The sequence below is a fragment of the Labrus bergylta genome, chromosome 1 (genome assembly GCF_963930695.1).
Source record: "Labrus bergylta chromosome 1, fLabBer1.1, whole genome shotgun sequence".
Taxonomy (NCBI): Eukaryota; Metazoa; Chordata; class Actinopteri; order Labriformes; family Labridae; genus Labrus; species Labrus bergylta.
Window position 1 is genome coordinate 30018672 of NC_089195.1, and position 21360 is coordinate 30040031.

Below are 21360 nucleotides of genomic sequence, written 5' to 3' on the forward strand. Positions count from 1 at the left end.
GTTTCATTCAATATATTAATTTCCTAAACGGCTTGCCATATTATATATATATATATATATATATATATATATATATATATATTTTGACATATATATATATATATATATTAAATTATTATTATTTTTTTTTTATCACTGTTACCAATTAAAAATTCATAAACTGCATTTAATCAGAAAGTTTTACAACTGACAGTATAGCAAATAAAGTCAGCATACCAGTGTTTTCTTTTATTTATGTTAGCTATACAGTTTTCAAAAGTTACAAACTCTAGTATTCATAAAGATACTGACATGTTCCAAATTGTTAAGTATTAGATAGTCTTGTTTACTTTAGCCATGAGCATATTTGATGCAGAACTGAACCTGTTCCCACAGTTTCCACAGTTTACATATCAGTGTGTTCATTTTTCCTGAACTTTGCCCACAGATTTGTAAACTTGCATATCCGTGTGCACTGACTATCAAATTTACCTTAGCCTTCAGGGGCCTTGTAAGTTTCAGTAAGATGTTGTTTCCCTTCAAAGCAGGACATTTTCTATCCCCCTTCCCCTTATTTTGTTGTAAAAAAATATTGCAACAATGTCCAGCTTTCTACGGATCTATTAACAGAAAAATATATATACTAAAGTTATATACATGAACTGGCTCTGGAGGAAGATGAATGTCTCCAGTTGGGTTGCAGAAGTGAAGTTTCAAATTTCTTAGTATTAAAATGAATATTATTTTTTACATAATATGTGGTAATAATTGATAACATTTAAACTATGGAAGGGATCTGATAAAAAAAAAAAGCCACAAGAAAATGAGCATTGAGGATGTGAGGAATTTTGAATGATATAACTATAAAGTAATATTCTCAATGACTTAATGAGTGTATGTACATGATAATATACGTTTTTAATATGTCGTGTAGCTGAGGATAACTGTAAATATGAAAGTAAAGACTGATAGAATAAGTCGCAAAGACGACAGGGCAAGAGGAACTGTTCAATCGGGGCTTTTGTTAACATCGGACTGTTTTTGTGGAGCACCGGGGCAGCGCTTCGGCGGCCTTTTTGACTTGTTTCTGCCTTACAGAAACATGAAACATGTTTACACTTTGTACTCATAACAACGTGTACTCTGTCCACGCGTGTTTTCGTGGCCTCTCCTTTGTTCCTCATCTTTAGAGTTTTGTTTGTAAACGCGTGTCAAGAATCCGACTGATGTCATGCCCAATCAAACCTACACACACACGAGTTTAACACTTGTTCAATATGAACACCGCGAAGAAGAAAAGCTACATGGGACAGCATCAGGTGAAGAAGAAACCAAGGTGAGGTTACATCACAGTTTAATTTCATACTTAATGTGAATCATTTAAGGATGCTTATTGCCGGATTCACGTGGTTGCTTAGCAACATCTGTCATTCATTGTCACATGTCTTTATGTGTGTGTGTATTTCCATTTCTGTCCATCCTCATGTGAGCATACATCTTTCTAACCACAGCTTCCAAGCTCCTGATGAGCCAGCGGACGGAGACAGACCGTGTCATGAAACTAGGTGTCTGTCTGACAGAACAAACAGATCAGAGAACACGGGCCTCATGGTGAGTGTGACAGCGATTAGTTCAGGATTTGTCTCAAGCCTTCTTTCTCAGATGACTCGTTTGACTTTCACTGCAGGGCGGAGGAGCCGTTTTCCCACTGGGAGAATCCACATTGGCTCTGGATGAAGAGATGCTGCAGGTGTTGGAAGCTGCAGACCAGCCGAAGCCCGTCGCTAAGCGTGCTCGCCCATCAGCAGTGGAGAGGGATGAGAAGGAAGAGCCGGCAGCAGCAGCATCGTCGTCATCATCATCATCTGTCTTTGCCCTGCCGCGGCCTCTTGCACCAGTTTCAGGCGATAAAAGGGCGAGCGACAGAGCCCCTCAGCCCTCAGGACCCCACAGAGCCCTCAGCACCCTGGAGGCAGTCTGTGAGCGCGGCAGACCAGGATGGAGAGATGACTGTAAAGACCTGGCTCAGAGGCTTCTCTTCAGCGAGGACTCTGGGGGATCTCATCCAGAAATAAAAACTGATCAGCGAGAAGGCATTTCATCCAAGTGAGGCTTCACCGGCACATCAGTTTTTAACTGTTGAAATTATTACGAGTGTTTTTAAATAATGTTAGCCCTGTACAAATGGATTTATGGACAGTTTTCTTCTGTTAACAAATGTTTTTTCTTACTTTATGCCTTTCAATAGGCAGACGGTAACATCCAGAAGAAGAAGCTCTCCTCGCAGCGACGGCGAACGTGGAGCGAACGTGAATGCCGATCCACCTCTGGAAGTATCCAGGGACTACATCTTATTCAGCCCCACCCGCCTCGCAGCGGCCATGAAGAAGGCCAAACTGCAGCAGTCCATCCAGAACGAGTCGGTCTCCGTGCTCACGGTCCCCAGCGGGTTAGACCTCAGCACTCTGACTGATACGTTACCTCAGCCAGGTGGAGTCATCTCATCAGTCATTAAACTTTTTGTTTTTTTGTAAAGTGTCTCGAGATAACACTTGTTATGAGATGACGCTATACAAATAAAAATTGATTGATTAAACCTGTCCTTAAGGGAGATCTTTTTCTGCCATTGCAGTTTTTTTTATGCTATTTTTAATTTGATTTGAAGTTTTTATTTCAAATGTAGAAAAAAAAAGAAAAACAATGTGTCCAAAGCAAACAGCAGGCCATCCCCACCAACGAGACATGAGAGAATATTACAGTTCAAAGTGCTCTACATGATGTTGAAGTAGTTAAACTTATAAAATTATGAAATTCTGTGAACACCAGTTGCCCACTTTGTCGACTTGGTTGTCCAGATTTCCTCTATTGTTGAATATTTCTCCAGATTTTTGTAAATAATTAAATACATAAATGACACTTGATTGTGTATCTGATGTTTGAAAATAATCCTCATACTCGTGTCACGTTTCTTTTCCGCTCGACTTTAGGCATTGCCTTGCATGCTCCTGCGGGACAAGCTGAGAAGCTGCTGCTCTCCAGCTGGGGTTTACCAAAACCCATCCTGGAGCGCTACCACAAACACGGAGTGACTCACATGTTCGAGTGGCAGGCTCAGTGCCTCTCTGTGGGACAGGTGCTGCAGGGAGGAAACCTGGTGTACTCTGGTAGGAGACTGCACATCACTCTACGATAGGATTGTCATGATATCAGATTTTGAAACTTGGATAGGATTCCAGTAAAAATCAAATGATGTTGATACCTGTTTCAATAACTCAGCAACAAAAGCTACATGTCCTGGGGCACTCATGGCCAAGCGGTCAGGTCACGCCCCATATATCTCTCTCCCTGGTTTCTGACTTTATCCACTGTCTTACTTTTATTTTTTTACCGCACAGCTCCCACATTGCGCATTTTGTACATTTTGTGTTTTTTATTGTTTATTTTTGTTTTTTATATCTTATATTTTACATTTTTAAATTCTATTTTATATATTGTAATAGCTTCCAGTGTTTCCCCTAGGTTTACAGCGTTGGGGGGGTGGGGACAAGCCGACATGCCGACACAAACACTGTTTATGTTTATAGGAATCTTGGTGTTCATGTGTTACTTTTAATGACAGATGTCCTTTTCTATTGGAAAGGTATCCTTAAATGACTTTTTTCCTTGATTTCTGACTCTATCCACTATCCTATCCCTACAATATAGGCCCAAAAAGCCCCAAAATAAATCTTACTTAACCTCCAGGGGGGGCGTTAGGGGGGTGGGCCGCCCTCCCAATATAATGGTAGGGGAAACACTGGCTTCTTATGCTGTACTATTTAAGTTGTTGCTAGTTTTGCGTTATTTCCTTGTTAATTGTTTAGCACCAATACACCAAGTCAAATGTGTAAATGTACTTGGCAATAAACCCCGATTCTGATTCTGAAAAAACGACAGGTCCTAAGCAACCAATATATTGGGCAATTTCTTATTTTTAATTACCAAAACAAATGCAGGCAAACTTCTGCATTCTGTCTTAATTGCACAAATACACTGGCAACATTTCAATATTCAATGTTGCCAATGTATTTGTGAAATGAAGACAGTACTCTCTCTCTCTTTCTTTCACTCAGCTTTTGGTTGAAAATATGACTGAAGGTCTGAATTTCTTTCAAGGCTTCAGTACTTTTCCATACTATCTGTCGTTAGAGCAACAGATTGTATCATATTAAAACATGGTGTATGGAAAAGTATAGAGGTAATCTTACTCTACAAGGCAGCTCACAGGGGTGGGTAACCTTTTTTTCTCGTCTTATGATGCCTTTGTGTTCAGCCCCCACTAGTGCTGGAAAAACTCTGGTGTCAGAGCTGCTGATGCTGAAACGTGTGTTGGAGACCAAAAGGAAAGCTCTCTTTATTCTGCCGTTTGTCTCCGTGGCCAAAGAGAAGATGCACTACCTTCAGGTGACATAAAAGGTGGACATAAAAAAACGTACACGTTATCCGTCTCAGTCTGATAACAGGTGTGTACCTCTGGGTTTTTGTAGAGTGTATTTGAAGAGGCGGGAGTCCGAGTGGAGGGATACATGGGCAGCACCTCGGCTGCAGGAGGCTTCAAAGCTCTGGATGTGGCTGTTTGCACCATCGAAAAGGCCAATTCTCTCATAAACAGACTGATTGAAGAGGACAGTCTGGGTCTGCTAGGTAATATACCAGAAATATGATTGTGTTTTATTGAGTATGAATGATAGGTTAAAGTCGTTTGTAATGTGTGTTTTACCAGGTGTGGTGGTCGTGGATGAGTTGCATATGGTCGGAGATTCTGGGAGAGGATACCTACTGGAACTGCTCTTGACCAAAATCCGCTTCGTTGCACAGAAGCAGAACACAAGCGGGTTAGTGTCCATTTATCAATGAATATATCGAATATACTGTAGCATCACAACACAACACAACAAAAGTCATCTCTTGGCACTTTGCACATCGCTCAGTTTTAGACCGTTCTCTTTGTTATATCACAACCCTGTCTCAAAAAAAAAAAAAAGGTTGAGACACTAGCCAGTTTTCACATAGGCACTCAGGATAATATCGAGGACTGCTCCAGAGATTTTCCAGACCTGGCTGTTCACATATGCTCCTCACAGCTGGAGACTATCACTGTCAGACGGGAGGGGAGGGGGGCGGGGGGTTCTCTCAAAAAAGAGCGGAGAACAACACTATGCACCGTGCAGCGGTCCCAGGATAGAAACGTCACTCCCCCTCCTATTGGCTCGAGGTGAATTCTCCGGGGAATATCCTGCGGTGTTCTCACATCAGCCCACTCGGACTTGCTGCGGAAAAAAATACTAGTGGTCTGGCAGGAGAAACTCCGGGGGAAGACAGAGTGAATAATTCGGCTGTATTCTCAGCTCCACTTTTGCAATTTCTGCCAGTGGGAAAACAGTAACTGTGTAAGATAACAAACAGAATGTGATTTTCCAAACATCGAAACCCCATATTTGATTGTAAAATAGCACACATAATGAGAGACAACCACACAAACAGAGAGGAAGACGTACATAAAGAACACTTAAATAACAACAGATAGGTCTTATGTAATAACTAGAGTGTGTTCTGCCACATGTATGACTGAGTGAATCCACTCTCTCTCCGTAGGTCACTCTCTGAGGGCGTACAGATCATAGGTATGAGCGCCACCTTGCCCAACCTCTCCCTCCTGGCCAGCTGGTTAGGCGCAGAGCTCTACCAGACAGACTACAGACCCGTACCCCTGCAGGAGCACCTCAAGGTGGGCTGCAACATCTACGACAGGAGCCTCTCTGTGGTGCGGCAGTTCACGCCTGTGCTCCACGTTAAGGTAATGGAATCTAGTTTCCGATGCAAAGCGTGTGCTGTCATGAGGGTGTCTCGTCTCATGAGACCATTGACGCGCTGTTTGTTTCCATGTTTCACATTCATTCAGGGGGATGGTGACCACATCGTTAGCCTGTGCTATGAGACGGTGAGAGAGAGACGCTCTGTGCTGCTGTTCTGCCCTTCAAAGAACTGGTGTGAGAAACTGGTGGACAGCATCGCCAGAGAGTTCTACAACCTCAGACATATGGGTAACTTGGATTTAAATATCCTTTAATAATCATTTAGCCTTTATGCATGCTGCTTTTGATAGTGTGAAGAAGTCAAACTACCTTGTTCTTGTTTTGTGCAGCATTGTGGATTTTTAGGATGGCCTTTGGTTTGAGAGTCAAGTTGAACTCAGGGGCTTAATAACCTTAATGTTAAATCGAAGCATTTTCAAGAACTGCAGTACTAAAAGAAGCCTTTCAAAGGGGAGGTGACACGTCTTCAAAATCTTCAACCAAGTCCAGTTGCCTTTGGATCCAGCTACTATGTGCAGTTGAGAAGTCCAATGCTGTCACTTACAAGTTAACTTCTCATCAGATTTATTGTCTATACCACCCATGCACGGCTTCATCAATTTTGTGCCGATACTGTCTTTGGTATTGGTATACTGGTAATGGTATTGGAACAACTTGGGCAGTATAAAAAAAAAAAAAAAAAAGATTCCTGACCTTTGAGCAAGTTCCACAAGAAATTCTGAAGATGTGTGGATTCATGGGAGAGCAGGGTTTTTTCTTTAAAACGTCAGTTCCAAAGCCTTTACAAGGGCAGATACTGATCGTGGTGTCATTACTGGTATCAGAACATCTCTGGCTGTATATATCAAAAATGTAGCTCAAACTATCTGCAAGTTGCACAGGAAAGTCTGCAGATTGTGTGGACTCAGTAAAAGGGCAGAATTTTACTTTGAAAAGTCGACATCAAAGCCTTTACGGGTCCATGATTCCAAAACTGGAGATTAGAATTGGGGCTGAAATGTATTCAAACTGTGGTCTCCTGCTTCCAGATCGGCAGGGTGAAGCAGCGCCTGAGCCTGTAAGTCTGGATCAGGAGGGACTGGTGGATGTTATCGCCCAGCTGAGACGAACTCCAGCTGGTTTAGACCCCATCCTCCAGCGAACTGTGCCATGGGGGGTGGCCTTCCACCACGCAGGTGAACCCACTTTACACAACCTGTTTACAATAACAAACTCCAGTGAAGGGTGACCCGTTCATAAAATGAGAAACATCTTGATTCTGCAGGTTTGACGTTTGATGAGCGGGATGTGCTGGAGGGAGCTTTTCGACAGGGCATGCTCAGAGTCCTGGCCGCCACCTCCACCCTCTCCTCAGGGGTCAACCTCCCCGCTCGAAGGGTCATCATTCGAACACCCACCTTCAACGGACGCCTGCTGGACCCACTCACATACAAACAGATGGCCGGACGAGCTGGGAGGAAGGGAGTGGACACGATAGGTATGGAGGGAGTTTGGACAAAAAAAACGTAAAAACACAAGAACCTGATTATAAGTTAATAAGTTTATCAAAGGAAAACACATTGTGCGTTTTGATCTCTTCCAGGTGAGAGTGTGCTGGTGTGTAAGGAGGCAGAGCGGCAGAAAGGCGTTAGTCTCCTTACAGGTTCCCTTAAGCCAATCAGCAGCTGCTTGGTGAGAAGGGAGGGAGAGGGAGTCACCACCAGCATGCTGAGAGCCATCCTAGAAGTAAGCCTGAAAACTCAATGACCCGAGCACACATGAAAAAGACTTAAGAAAGTAAAGTAAAAACATCATGATGAATACCTACTTGCAGATTATCGTCGGAGGAGTAGCCAGCACTCCACAGGACGTGACTTTGTACGCTTCCTGCTCTCTACTGGCTGCCAGCATGAAAAGTGACAGCGAGAAAGACTCAAATGAAGAGACCAGTAAAGGAGCTATTGAGGCCTGCGTGGAATGGCTGATGGAGAATGAATTCATCAGCATCCAGAGAGAAGAACAAGGTACGGCCAATTGTGCTCTTCTTCATCTTCAATGAGCATCTTTTGACATTTTATGAAACAAGAGCAGGAATTTTCTGTATTCTTTCCTCAGCATTATAAAGTGTACAAACCAAAGATTTGCCACCTTTGCTGTGACAAATTGATCCAGTGTCTCTGACACATTGATGTCTGATTGCTGTTTACTGTTTGTGCTGATTTTATTTTAGATTTATTTCTTAATGTATACAGTTTGGTTTGGTTGTGAAAAAGCGGGTCAGCATCTCCAAGTCTGAGGCGATGGCTCACTGATGGGAAACGGTGGATTGCTTCCTCCAGATGGATCTTGAGATTGACAGTAATGTGCTTGTTGTAACCAGACGGTCATGGTGAAGAAGGTTCTGAGCCTAATGGCAAAGCTTTCGATTTACCAGCTGATGTATTTTCCCATCCCCCACCTAAGGTCATGAGCGTTGGGTAGGAATGAGAGCGGGGATACAAGAAGCTGAAATGAGCTTCCTCCAAAGGGTGGCTGGACAAAAGTCAGGGAGTTCGGAGTAGACCTGCTACTCCTTCCCATCAAAAGGAGCCAGCCGAGGTTATTCGGGCATTTGATAAGGACGCCTCCTGGAAGCATCCCTTTGAAGGTTTTCTGGGCACGTCAAACTGCGAGTAAACCCAGAGTAGACCCAGAACTTGCTGGAGGGATTGAATATCCAATCTGGCTGTGAAGTGCTTGAAAAACTGCAAGGGAGAGGGATGTCTGGGTCTACTTGCTTAGCCTGCTGCAACAGTGACCTGACCTTTTTATAAGATGAAAAAAAAAGAATGCATGGATGTACTGGATAGATGGTTGAGAAAATGAATTGCCTTTCTGGGATATGTAAAGTTATTTGGATTCTGGGCTGATGTGATTTCTTTTTTTGTGTGTGTCTTTAAATATCTAGAGGAGCGCTACTGTCCAACCCAGCTGGGTGCTGCCACTCTTTCATCGTCCCTCTCCCCTCCTGAGGCTCTGGGAATATTTGCGGATCTCCAGCGAGCCATGAAGGGCTTTGTTTTGGAAAACGACTTGCACATATTATACCTGGTACTTAATGCAATTACCATCGTTCCTGAACCCTCAAACAATACATTCATGATATAAATTAAAAACTTAAATTCAAGTTTTGAGCTAAAAAAAAAAATCAAACTCAAAATCATGCCTCAATGCTCCTCAGATAACGCCGTTGTACGCAGAGTGGACCACCATAGACTGGTATCAGTTCTTCCGTCTGTGGGAACAGCTGTCGTCATCCATGAAGAGGGTGGCAGAGCTGGTGGGCGTTCAGGAAGGTTTTCTCGCCCGATCAGTCAGCGGCAAACTTGTAGCCAAGACAGAGAAGCAGCGCAGACAGATGGCTGTCCATAAAAGGTAACGAACATGTTTTTACAATGACGAGTATATTTATTTTGTACCAACTGCTTTTTATTTCTTTATTCTGCCTTTTCCTATCGCCTCCCAACATTGTTACCAAGAGAAATGACTGTTAAAGGATTGATCCAAACAGAAACAGCTTCCAGTGTGTTTCTGATCACCTGGGACGTCTGTTTTGTTGTCTCCTCCCAGGTTTTTCACCACACTTGTGCTACAGGATCTGGTGAACGAGGTGCCTCTCGCAACAGTGGCGTCCAAATACAACTGCAATCGTGGTCAGTTACAGTCTCTCCAGCAGTCTGCCTCTACATATGCAGGTAGGTTTCATGTTACACTGCAGAATGAAAAAACACTAGCAGCCACAACATTATGACCATTATGCAATCTAATGCAATCCAATACATTAGTTCTACTCGGGCTGATCTATGGACCACAAATCATATCTCAATATTTTTGAGCTGAATGGCGGTACACAATGTATATATCTAGATTTTTTTGCCAAATGTCACCGAGGTACTTTTGTGAAAATACATAAAATAAACAGTGTTTTTGTGACAATTGTTTTTTATAAATAAAAATGCTCCTTAAAATAAAATTCCTTTCCTGCATAATGAAATCCACACAGCTGTGTGCTGCTGCCTGTATTGACCAGGACACTCTTGAAAAAGAGATTTTTCATCTCAGTGAGTTTCTTTCCTGGTTAAATAAAAAATAAATTACAAGATTATTGAAGTCGTGGGGAGCAAAACATTTTTAAAACACCTTTCAAAATAATGCACCCCAGTACACCTGCACCACCACCCACTATGACTTAATTTATAGATATAAAGTGCAGTGATCACCTATCTGACCTTGTCAAGATAAAATGAAAATGTAGAAGCTTCTTCAAAGTAGAATTTATGGTAGAGCTGACAGATTAGATTGCATTAAGCTGCACAGGTGGGTCATAATGTTACGGGCGAGCAGCGTACCATAGAATTCTACACAAGACTTGACAATCCAAAGGTAGGGCTGTTACAGGTAAAGTAACATGATGCAAGAAGCAGAAGCACTCTAGACTGATGGATAAACAGCCTGGACTTCCATTAGCTGGTGTTTCATCCCGTGCATGCTTCTTTAAGAGCCATGTATCAATCATTCTAGAGTGCAAATGTTTCCTGCATCAAGTTACTCTGAGAGGGTTTCTGAGGGCCGTGTGTTTGTCTCCATGTGGGTATAACTCTTATTCAAATGCACAGTTCTGCAGCAGACCTTAAATGCTCACCCCGTCCCCGTCCCTGCAGGTATGGTCACAGTGTTCTGCAAGCGCCTGGGCTGGCACAACATGGAGCTGCTGTTGTCTCAGTACCAGACCAGGTTGAGCTTCGGAGTCCAGAGGGAGCTGGTGGACCTGGTCAGAGTTTCCCTGCTGAATGCGACACGAGCCAGAACGTTGTACGCTCAAGGCCTCTGCACTGTAGCTGAACTCGCCAGAGCTTCTGTCGCTGATGTGGAGAAAGCCTTGAGGAACGCTGTGCCGTTTAAGAGGTGTGTCTGTGTTTGTTTGCTTGTGTGTTTGTGTACAAGATGAATGCATAATGGGTTAAGGTAAATAAGGATTTGAGGCCCTTAACGGTGCAAAAGCTACTACAAGGTAAGAACCAATTGCTGAGGGTTTGTTCCCACTGTCAGCTGACACATTTATTAAGTGATTTAAAAAAAAGCTTAAACAGCCGACTTTGCCCTTATTTCATAAAACAAATACAAAGGGTTTAATGCATTAACACCAATACATTCATACATATTGAAGAGGTCTGGGGCACTCAGAGGGGTATGTATTAAAAACCTTTAATTCATCAGGGCTACAGATTCATAAAGTAGCCCTGATGAATGAAAGGGTTTTAATGCATACCTCTTCAATATGTATGAATGTTGCTTTTATTCCATGAAAGCAAACCACAACTTGATTTCAGCGGGACAAAGACCTGTATCATTTTGATCATTAGTCACCGCCTCATACTGTTCTTACTTATCAAGTAATGGGCTCTGTGGTGATGTGTGGTTAACCCATAGACTGTGTGAAAGATGGACGTATCTCACTGACAACAGCCATTGGTTTCTGAAGTGGCGTTTTAAAGGCCAACACTGGCGGTTGCCGTATTGGAAATGATATCTTGAAATAAGTTTTGATCAATCTAGAAACAAGCACAGAGTTTGAGCTGAGCAAACATCCACTACATGTCCACCTGTCGGCCAACTTATCCATGCCCAAGATTCTGCAAATTATTGAAGAAATAAGAAATAAATTCCCCTCCCGTAGAGTGTCGACCAATAAAGACATGAGCTATCGATACCAATTTAGTTCTTTGAACCAGGCTTGTAAACATGTTTATTTCTGCTTTGAAATGTGTGTTGTAGTATGGGACAGAGTGGGGATTCACATCTTCTGCAGTTGTTGAACACTGGAGGCTGCCTCTCAGGTTAACTCTCTAACATGTTAGTCGATTATTATCTCAGATCAGCGAAGGAATCAAAAAGTGTGCAATGAAAACTGTGTAAAGTTCATAAATCCAAGAAAGTTGGAGTGCTCGCCCTGCCTTGGTCTTTGTCTGGTCTCTGGTATGTCTTGGTCTTGGTTAGTGTGTTCTTGGCTATAACACTACTGTCCATCATTAAAATGACAGAGATCATATGGTTCTAGATCACACTAGACAACATTTTGACAACACTGTGATCTGACGCTGTCACCACCTGTCTCCCTCAGCTCTAAGCGGGCCGTGGATGAGAGTGAGATGGAGGCAGCCGAGAGACGGAGCCTCCGCTGCGTCTGGGTCGCTGGTGGTCGCGCCCTGACCGAACAGGAAGCAGCTGTTGAGATCGTGTCCGAGGCAAGGCTCCTCCTTCAAGAAGACCTGGCCCAGCTGGGGATTCAATGGGACCCAGCGTCACTTCCTCCCGAGGCTCCTGCTGTGCACAGCCCGCGTGACCGACACAGCAGGAACTCTGATTCATCGTCCGCGTCCAGTGTCAGCCCTCATGAAGCACAGGCGGACAGCAAAGACCGTCGGGGAGAACACAAGGCGAAGAAAAGTAAAAGTGGAGAGGTAGCAAAAGATGAAAATCGTGAGAAAAGGACGACTGAAAGGAAAATAGAAGAAGCTGAGGCAGAAGTCAAACAGGAAGAAGGGACGTTTATGTCTGATGAGCCAGAAATCAGACAAAAGGGCGGTGAAGTGCAAGTGGGAAGAAGCAAAGCAGCGGAGAAAGATGAGACAAATAAAGAAGAATTAATGGAAAGAGAGTCTGAAGCTAAGGATCCAAAAACAGAAACGCAAAGGAAAACAGAGGCAAAAGAAAAGGAGACGAATAAAGAGAATAACTCTGCCGGATCTGAGAATCACAAAGGAGATCACCCTGTTCCTGAAAAGAGTCTGACACAGGAACTGGCTGAGATTCTATCCAGCCCTCTACCTCAACCAACACCACCTCGTCAGCCCCTCCCCTCCCCGATGCCCCCACCTCGATTCAGAGCTCCGGCGGCCCGAGCGGAAGAGCAACGCAGTGTGACGCCAAGAGGAGAGGGCAGCGCAGGGTTTTCTGCCTCACCTGTGCAGCCGGGTAGACTGAAGCACTCAAGAGCTTTAAGCAAAGTCCTCCACTCTATTCAGACTGACAGAAGAATACAAGATCACGTGGAGGCTGCACAAACATCCCACCCACACCCCTCAAGTGTCCAAAATGTAGGGCTTGTAGGCCAAACATCTACAGAAAAACCACTGTGTGTCTCCACACCGACCAATGCAGATGTAGATTCTCCCATGTCCGCGTCTCCTGCTTCAGTCCCCTTATTCTCTCCTGAAGCCAAGCGCAGAAGGATAGATGGCAAAGAGGCGGACAAGTTCTCGTCTCCTGAGCTGTACGCAGGGAGTGATGGAGAGGAAGACGCCGAGGGAGGCGTTAAAAAAGGAGAGGATAGCTTCGGGGAAAGCTTTGAATTGGACACTCAGACGGAAAGGATCATTGTTCAGCAGGCGAGCCAACACAGAGACGGAAACGATAGATGTGTTATCCAAGAAGTAGAGACGATTAAGAGAAGAGGGGAGGGAACAGGAGGAGCGGCTGTAGAGATTGAAAGAGACACAAACGAGGAGAGGTTGGAAGCTCCTGTAGATGCATGTCCCAGATTTAATATATCTCTCACAGACAGCCAGATGGAGCTCCTCCTCAACACCAGCCAACAGGTGAGTCATCCATTAACATGTTGATTTAACATCTTTTGTGTACCAATAGTTTGCATCTGAAAAATCTAAAGCTATGATTTTGTGTTGACAGATTTCTCCTGGTCCAGCTGTCGATGACGTAGTTGAAGATAAAGACGAAGGTGCCGAAGAGAATGAGGCCCTCGGTGTCGATCAGGGAGAATCAGAGAGCGCTAACAGGAGCAACAGCTTCCTGTTCGACAGCCTGTACAGCAGCTCTCTGCTGGCTGGTCTGAGCCCGCCACAGATTCTTAACCAATCAGATGAGGAGGAGGAGGAGGAGGAGGAGGAGGAGGAATCAGCCGGCCAGGAGATCAGAGAGGAGTTCCCCGTTCCATCAAGCCAGGAGCGCAGACGCAGCGAGCTTCTGGCCAATCAGGAGGCGGAAGAGCAGGAGGCGATGCAGTGGGGCGAGTCCTCCTTCAACCTGTCCGAGTGGGGCGACTCGCTCTACGTGGGCCAACACTTCCTGGAGAGGCGGAGCCTGCCGAAGCAGACGGGGAGTGCTCGAAAAGAGCAAAAAGGGAGTCATGAAAAACCTAACGTGGACCGTTCCCTGCTTGGAGGACAGGCGTCAGAATCACGGCCTAAACCCGGTCACATGCAGGCACAGTCACATTCTGCAACTCAACACGAGCAGGACAAGGATAGAGCCAGTAATGATCAAGTCCTGAAAGAGCATAATAAGGCACAAAATCATAATAACGTAGACATCAGAGAGGAGACAGAGGGAGGAAACAGGAAGCAGGTAAAGGAGGTTGAGGAAACGAGCGCTATGATGTCACATAATGCACTTTTAAAAAAGGCACCTGAAAGCACTCTTTACTGTAGCCCTGGTTTACAAGATATCTTTGACCGCTGGCCTAGCATGTCTGACCAGCCTTCAAACCACACAACAGCCGGTCACACAGCCAGTAATAAACACATTGAAGAAGCAGTAACGGCAGAAGTGCAGGATTTACCTCGGGTGGACAGGAAAGTTGCAAAACCAAACGTGCAGGTCGAAGCTGCCGGGAGAGACTCTGTGGAGGAAATATACTTAAGACATGAGACCGAGGACGTCACAGAGAGACTGGGCTCTCCTGCTGATCTCATTCCCCCAACCCAGGAAACGGCACCTGTCACACCCAGAGTGAAACTGACCACCTCGTCCGTCCAATCCCCTCTGATCACTCGGCCGCTTAACCAGTCGACGCCTTCGACGCGCAAACCAGCGACCGCCAAATGTGCCGAATCTAATCGAGAATCCAAACAGCCTGAATCCACATGGAGTGACAGACGGGGCAATAACATAAAGACTGCACCTGTTCCACTCTCAAAATCAAAGCCCCTGCCTCTCATCAACCCTCCACCACACGCAGCTTCTCCGTCCTCCCCTCAACCGAGGCTTCCGTCTGACGGGGAGTCACCTGTGACGGATGAAGGTTTCACTCTGCAGCTGTCCCAGGACGCCGCTCTCTGCTCCGGCAACCCGGGCGCCTTCTCCATCATAGACGTGGCAAGCGACAGGCGCCTCTTCGAGACATTCGTCGCCGAGTGGAAGACGAAGGAGCGGTTCTCTCTGGCTTTGGCCTGCGAGAAGAGGGAGCAGAGAGAGCAGCCAGAGGGGGGCATAGGAGGGAAACACAAGAGAGGTCAGTGCTCAAAAAAGTCGTTTTCAGATTCACACTGTTCCTCTAATCTTTGCCCCACAGATTCTTCATACAAACTCCTCATTGTTGTGCAAGCACAGTCGCTTACTGTTGTATGAAAATCATCCCTCTCCACGTGTTTCCTGCGCAGCGTCAGCGGCTCATCAGAAGATCCACAGGGTCGACGGGTTTCCATTAAGAGACAGAGATGGACTGGTGCTGATTGGACTGTCTGTCTGCTGGGGAGCCAGAGATGCATACTACATATCTCTGCAGCAAGAGCAGAGCAGAGGTATATCACACTCTCCTGTATGCATGCACTGTAAGCCCCCCCCCCCCCCCCTCCCCTTCCAAAACAAAAAGTGTCCTCATGTAACCTCATCTGTTACCCCTTAGGTTTGAGCGCCAGTCTAGCTCCACCTCCACTTGATGATGGTTTGCCAGTTAGTGAGAGGGCGGAGAAGGTGAAGGCGTGTCTGAGCAGGTCAAGGGAAGGTCAGGAGGGGGGCGTGGTCGTCACTTATGACATCATCGAGGTGTACAAGACGCTAGTCCTTAGCTGTGGCATCAGTTTGGAGGGAAACTGTGAAGACCCAAAGGTAAAAAAATAAAATAATAATTTGAAAATACCTTCTTCTTTTTTTTTAACAATATGTTTATTGAGTTTTAAACATTTTTCCAAGACACACAATTACAATTAAATAAATTCTAAGGAAAAAAAAAAAAAGATAAACACATACACATATATACACAGTTATAAAATAAGGGGGGGAAAGTAAAATATAATAATACAAAAAAAAAAAATTAATTACAAAATGTTCTAAAATTATTACTGTCCGTATTAAATAAAAATAACCAAATGGAGTGCATTGCCATAGATGATTTGTTAATCACAAATATTCTGCAAAAATGACCACAATTACAGACATTGCCAACTCTTTACCGGCCTAGCTCAAAATATGTGACGGATCTTTATCCTGAAAGAATTAATATATAGGCCCCAGATATCGTCAAATAATTCTTGTTTGTCTTTAAGTGTATATGTTATCTTTCCCAGAGCCAAGAACAGACATTTCAATAAACCATTGTGTAATACTCAGCCTACCACTGTTTTTCCATGTTAATGCTATTGGTCTTTTAGCCTGCAATATGCTAAATTCTTTAATTTTTGGACATTTCCATATGCTGAAAAGACCTTTTGATAAAATGCCAGAAACAAAATAATAAATCAGCTGACCGGGTTTTTAAATGTGAAACGTAGGTTGCGTGCTGGATGGAGGACCCCGGCAGTGAGGAGAGGACTCTTCCCAACATGGTGACCGTCTACTGTCCTGAAGAGTTACCCCTGCTGGACGGACTCGGGAACCCACACTCACACTGTCCTCGTTTGAGGGCTGCGACTAAGAGTGTGCTCGTCCTCGCTGTCATGAACCATCTCACCGGCCTGCTGGAGAAAGACGGCATGCTGGGTACAAGTATAAATCCTCTTAACGCACATATAACTCCTCAGAGGGAAAGACAATCAGAGAAGATGTTTTAACTTGTTGCTTTTTTGTTTTTGTTTGCGTGTGTCAGATGTGTTCAGGAGCATCGAGATGCCCTCCCAGGTGTGTTTGGCCCTGTTGGAACTGAATGGCGTCGGCTTCAGTGTGGAGGAGTGTGAGAGACAGAAACATGTGATGCAGGCCAAACTCACAGCGCTGGAGGCTCAGGCTTATAACCTGGCTGGACACACATTCTCCCTCACCAGCATCGACGACATCGCGCAGGTCGGACCCCGGCTTCTTTATCCCAGAAATGTTTATATGTAGCTTAAAGCTCCTGTGAGGAATTTTCAGCTGGTCATGAAACAGTTTGAAATATATACTTATGACTCTTTTTTTACCTAAAATAGCAAACAAGACCATCTGGGGCAAGATGAATCATTTCTACAAAGTTATATTTAATGCCTGAATCCAAAGCGTCGGGGTAGGTGTCAGACAAAGTGATTAACTACATGCTCCCAAAACAGCCTTTATTTACATTTTTTTAAAAAGGGGAAGATTCGTGATAACTGATGTGTTTCTTGTTTAAAAAAAGCATTACTCACACACGTACAGGACAAAATCAGCAAAGCGATTAGACCGCTTTGTCCACAGGGCGGCGCCAAAATCACCACAATGAGACAAACCGTTCCTCACAGGAGCTTTAAATTCATGTTTTTTAACCGTTGGACTGCAGGTGTTGTTTTTAGAGCTCCATCTTCCTCCAAACGGCGACGTGAGTGGATCAAAGAGTAAGAAGACTCTGGGTTACACCAGGAGAGGGGCTGGCAGAGTACGACTTGGGAAGCAGTTCAGCACCACCAAGGTGAAACTACTTAGCTGCTGCAAGTGAAAAAAAGGGAATAAATGTCAGAGGTCTCAAAATAAACCAAAATGATACCTGCAGGATGTTCTGGAGAAGCTCCGCCCACTGCACCCGTTACCAGGAGTGATTCTGGAGTGGAGGCGCATCACTAACGCCTTGACTAAAGTGGTCTTCCCGCTGCAGAGAGAGAAGCGACGCCACCTTACACTGAACATGGACAGAATATACCCCATCGCCCAGACACACACCGCCACAGGTAAAACACACACACACACAAAGTTCATTCTCAGTTGATTATATTGTTCTGTACAATTGTATGAATATTCCTTTCATGCTTGAATTATTAAAAAGCAGAGTTAGATTGAGTTCAGATGTTAACTTTACAAAGGAAAGAGATTTTCAAATGTATTTATTTTTTCAGTCAGTGTCCACTAGAGTTGACATCATGCAGCTTTAATACAAGATTTATTTTTAAATGCATACACAAAATAGTTTTCTCTTTCACTTGTCACAAACTTATTTCCAGATTGTCACAAGTCCACTAAGGTGAAGAGGATTCATTTGAGTTCTTGAATCTGAGTTTTAAGTTTTTATTTTTTGGCTTTTTATGACTTTGTTTAAGAGACAGGACAGTGGATAGAGTCAGAAATCATGGAGAGAGAAAATGACTTTGGAACATCTGTCCACTGTTGTGACCCAGATGTGTGAAAGGTGTACGTACAGCACGCAGTGACTCGTCTCTTTTCTGTTGTCAGGTAGAGTGAGCTTCACTGAGCCCAACATACAGAACGTCCCCAAAGACTTCGAGATCCAAATGGCCACAGTAGTGGGTGAGAGCCCGCCTTCACAGGAGAGCCGCCACATGAACGCCAAACCAGAGTAGGTTCAGGGGAATAAGGGGGCTCATGACGGGCTTCTGTTGTTTAAGAGTGAGGTTACCTCTTACTGTTTTGTTTCAGAAGGAAAAGACGCTCTGTGACTGCAGCTGGCCGTGCAGAACAAGGCCCGGCCTTCTCTGTGAGCATGAGACATGCATTCGTCCCTTTTTCAGGTGACCATTATGAGAGAGTGGTTATAACCATTTCTGACTGTGATTCTGTCTCAGACCGCTCAATAAGCTGTGTCGTTGTGCACCGTACTGATCTGTAGGTGGGATGATATTGGCAGCAGATTATTCCCAGCTGGAGTTGAGAGTGTTGGCTCACCTCTCCAAGGACCAGCGCCTCCTACAGGTCTGTGGTGTAGATAAATAGGGAAAAGGCATGAATAAAAAAAATCGAACATCAGTGATATGTAAAGAGATGATGAACTGTCCCAGGTGCTGAATGGAGGAGCAGACGTGTTCCGCTGCATCGCTGCCGAGTGGAAAAGTATCGACCCAGAGTCTGTGAACGACAACCTCAGACAGCAGGCCAAACAGGTACGAGAAGGAGGAACAAGACATGCATTATTATGTCAGTGTTCGGACAAACACTGTGTTCATGTTTTGGTCTTTTCAGATTTGCTACGGCATCATCTACGGGATGGGAGCCAAGTCTTTGGGGGAGCAGATGGGAGTGGAGGAGAATGATGCAGCCTGCTACATAGAGAGCTTTAAGGCCAGATACAAAGGTACACAACTTTAAATCATTACTTTGATAGGGGCCTAAATGTATATTTTCTGTGCACTTTCAGTGTTTTCTTGGTGGATTTTGAGGGCGAAAAAGGAAAGTGTCTTTAAGAGGGGAAAGTTAAATAATAATCAATATGGTGGAAAATTCACTTTATTTTTAACAGGCTAGATCACCATGGTAACTGACTCTAAACTCATCATTATTAAAAGACCTTTAAGTTGTTAAAGCAGCACTGGAGAAACCTACTGCATGGGTACCTGTACACATGAAAGTCCACTAAACATCAAGATTTAGAGAAGAAACGAAATGAATGAACTTTTTTTCCCCTGTGTTTCAGGGATCAATGCTTTCCTTCGAGAAACTGTGAAGAAGTGTGTAAAGAACGGTTTCGTTCAGACTCTAATGGGCCGCCGGAGATACTTACCGGGGATCACTAACACTAACGCGCACATCAAAGCACATGTAAGTCATCGGGATTCGTGTCAAGCTGTCAAATGTTAAATACATGTATCATTTTTAAATGTATTCCCTACTTAAGGACTCGTCTTTATCTCCTCCTCTCTCATAACAGGCAGAGCGTCAGGCTGTGAACACAACGGTTCAGGGATCAGCAGCAGACATTGTGAAACTGGCCACAGTGAACATCCAGAAACGACTGAGGAACACATATCCTGCAGCTCCACTCTCTCACCAGCACACAAGCTCAGGTGACTTCATCTTCACTTTGTTTTTCACACTTTGTATAAACGCTGCACCAGAACGAGACAACCCGTCAAGTCTATGATGTAACATGTCTGCAGCTGTAGGTCTACAGGTCTCATTTCACTGTTGTTTTTACATTGTTTACAGGTTTCTATTCTACACAAGATAATAACTTGTGTGCGCAGATTTTTTTTTTTTTTACTTTTTGGGACTTCAGGGGCTCCGTACTATTCTTATTCCTGCACAGGTTATGTACATTTCTTGGTATAGGTCAAATTTTTTATTGTATGAGTTTAATTCTGACTATGTAGGAGTTTCTTTAAATCTTTGCTTGGGTTCATATATACATACAGGAGGGGGAATCAGTGGGTGTTGTCACAAATGTTTCATGTCAGGAGTGTTTTTGGTAGCTGCTACTGGATGATTTGAATTTCCCTCAGGGTCAATAAAGTATCTATCTATCTATCTGTCTATGTCCGTTATACAGCCAACATCGTGCGGAGGAGTCGCCCTAGAGGAGCCTTCTTTGTGCTGCAGCTGCACGATGAGCTGATTTATGAAACCACAGAGGAAGACCTCATACAGGTGTGTAGATTATTGGATTATTACAGAAACACTTTAAGAAAAAGACCTTATGTATACACACAATCCTTTGTCTTTTTACCACCTCAGTAACTATATTTCTTCTTAGTGTATTTGTAAATGTGTGTGTGGAGGCGTTACCTTTATATGGAGTTGAGAGGCGGACCACCGGCTCAATATCCTAAAGAGTGGTCTACTTATTAAACAAGTATTTTACAAAGAACTAAGATACCCAATAGAATATGCATTATGATGATGTCCAGGTTCTTCTCATGTAATCAGTGAGTGTAAAGAGTTTTCTATGTATTTATTGCATTGATGTGTTGCTCTGTTTCCTGTTGTAGAGGGCAGCCCCCTTTTGTGTTAAAAAAAACCTTGTCAGTGAAACACTTCCTGTTTAAAAGGCGCGTTTCCTCTCACTGTCTGTAACGCTGTTGAAGGCTTTGTGCTGAAACGCGTCCGCTGCTGCTCTACCCAGATAATAGAAACTTTAAAGGAGATGGAGCGTGCTGACTTCTTTGTTTTCTACCGACTTCCCCTCTCCGTCAGGTTGCCCAGATCGTCAAGAGGGAGATGGAGACCGCCGTGAAACTGTATGTGAAGCTCAAGGCCAAAGTCAAGGTGGGCCCCAGCTGGGGAAACTTACAGGACATAGATATCTAATCTGAAAGTGTCGACAAGTGGTGTCAGAATACCATGCAGGTAGTGCTTCATGTTTGATACGCATGTTAATATCACTTATAATTTCTAAAACACCTGAATAATGAAATGTAAAATAAACCTTCAGTCGGTTTGCTGCACCATGAGCTGAACTTTAACTATGAAATGTATTTATTTATCTTTTTCTCTAAGTGTCACAAATAACTTTAAAGCAAAGGAGGATATATATTGTATTTATACGTTTTCTAATACGTCATGACATTTAATAAATATTCAAGTTCCTGTTTGTTCTTCCATGTTGAATCTCTTTTACTGAAAGGAAACAATTTCATCATCGAATAGAAAGGAAACTGTG

The 21360-nt window shown here is 43.9% G+C and overlaps 1 protein-coding gene across 2 annotated transcripts; it reads left to right on the forward strand.

Annotated features, from left to right (window-relative positions):
* Positions 1-1037: 1037 nt before the first annotated feature.
* polq (polymerase (DNA directed), theta) lies at positions 1038-21287 on the forward strand. 2 transcript variants are annotated; one of them, XM_065958900.1, is made up of 35 exons: positions 1038-1315; positions 1491-1590; positions 1667-2085; positions 2228-2469; positions 2967-3143; positions 4292-4422; positions 4506-4662; positions 4742-4853; positions 5614-5815; positions 5921-6062; positions 6863-7009; positions 7099-7311; positions 7417-7559; positions 7648-7837; positions 8761-8903; positions 9034-9227; positions 9423-9547; positions 10514-10757; positions 11974-13450; positions 13542-15102; positions 15251-15391; positions 15496-15698; positions 16361-16568; positions 16675-16868; positions 17320-17448; positions 17530-17704; positions 18204-18327; positions 18408-18499; positions 18598-18680; positions 18767-18868; positions 18948-19059; positions 19399-19523; positions 19633-19768; positions 20251-20348; positions 20895-21287. In XM_065958900.1, the coding sequence occupies exons 1-35, from the start codon at positions 1257-1259 to the stop codon at positions 21006-21008; spliced, it is 8214 nt and encodes a 2737-aa protein (XP_065814972.1). In that variant the 5' UTR covers positions 1038-1256; the 3' UTR covers positions 21009-21287. The 2 variants fall into 2 exon arrangements, with proteins under 2 accessions (XP_065814972.1, XP_065814978.1); XM_065958906.1 differs by having other exon boundaries at positions 18411-18499.
* The last annotated feature ends 73 nt before the right edge of the window (positions 21288-21360 follow it).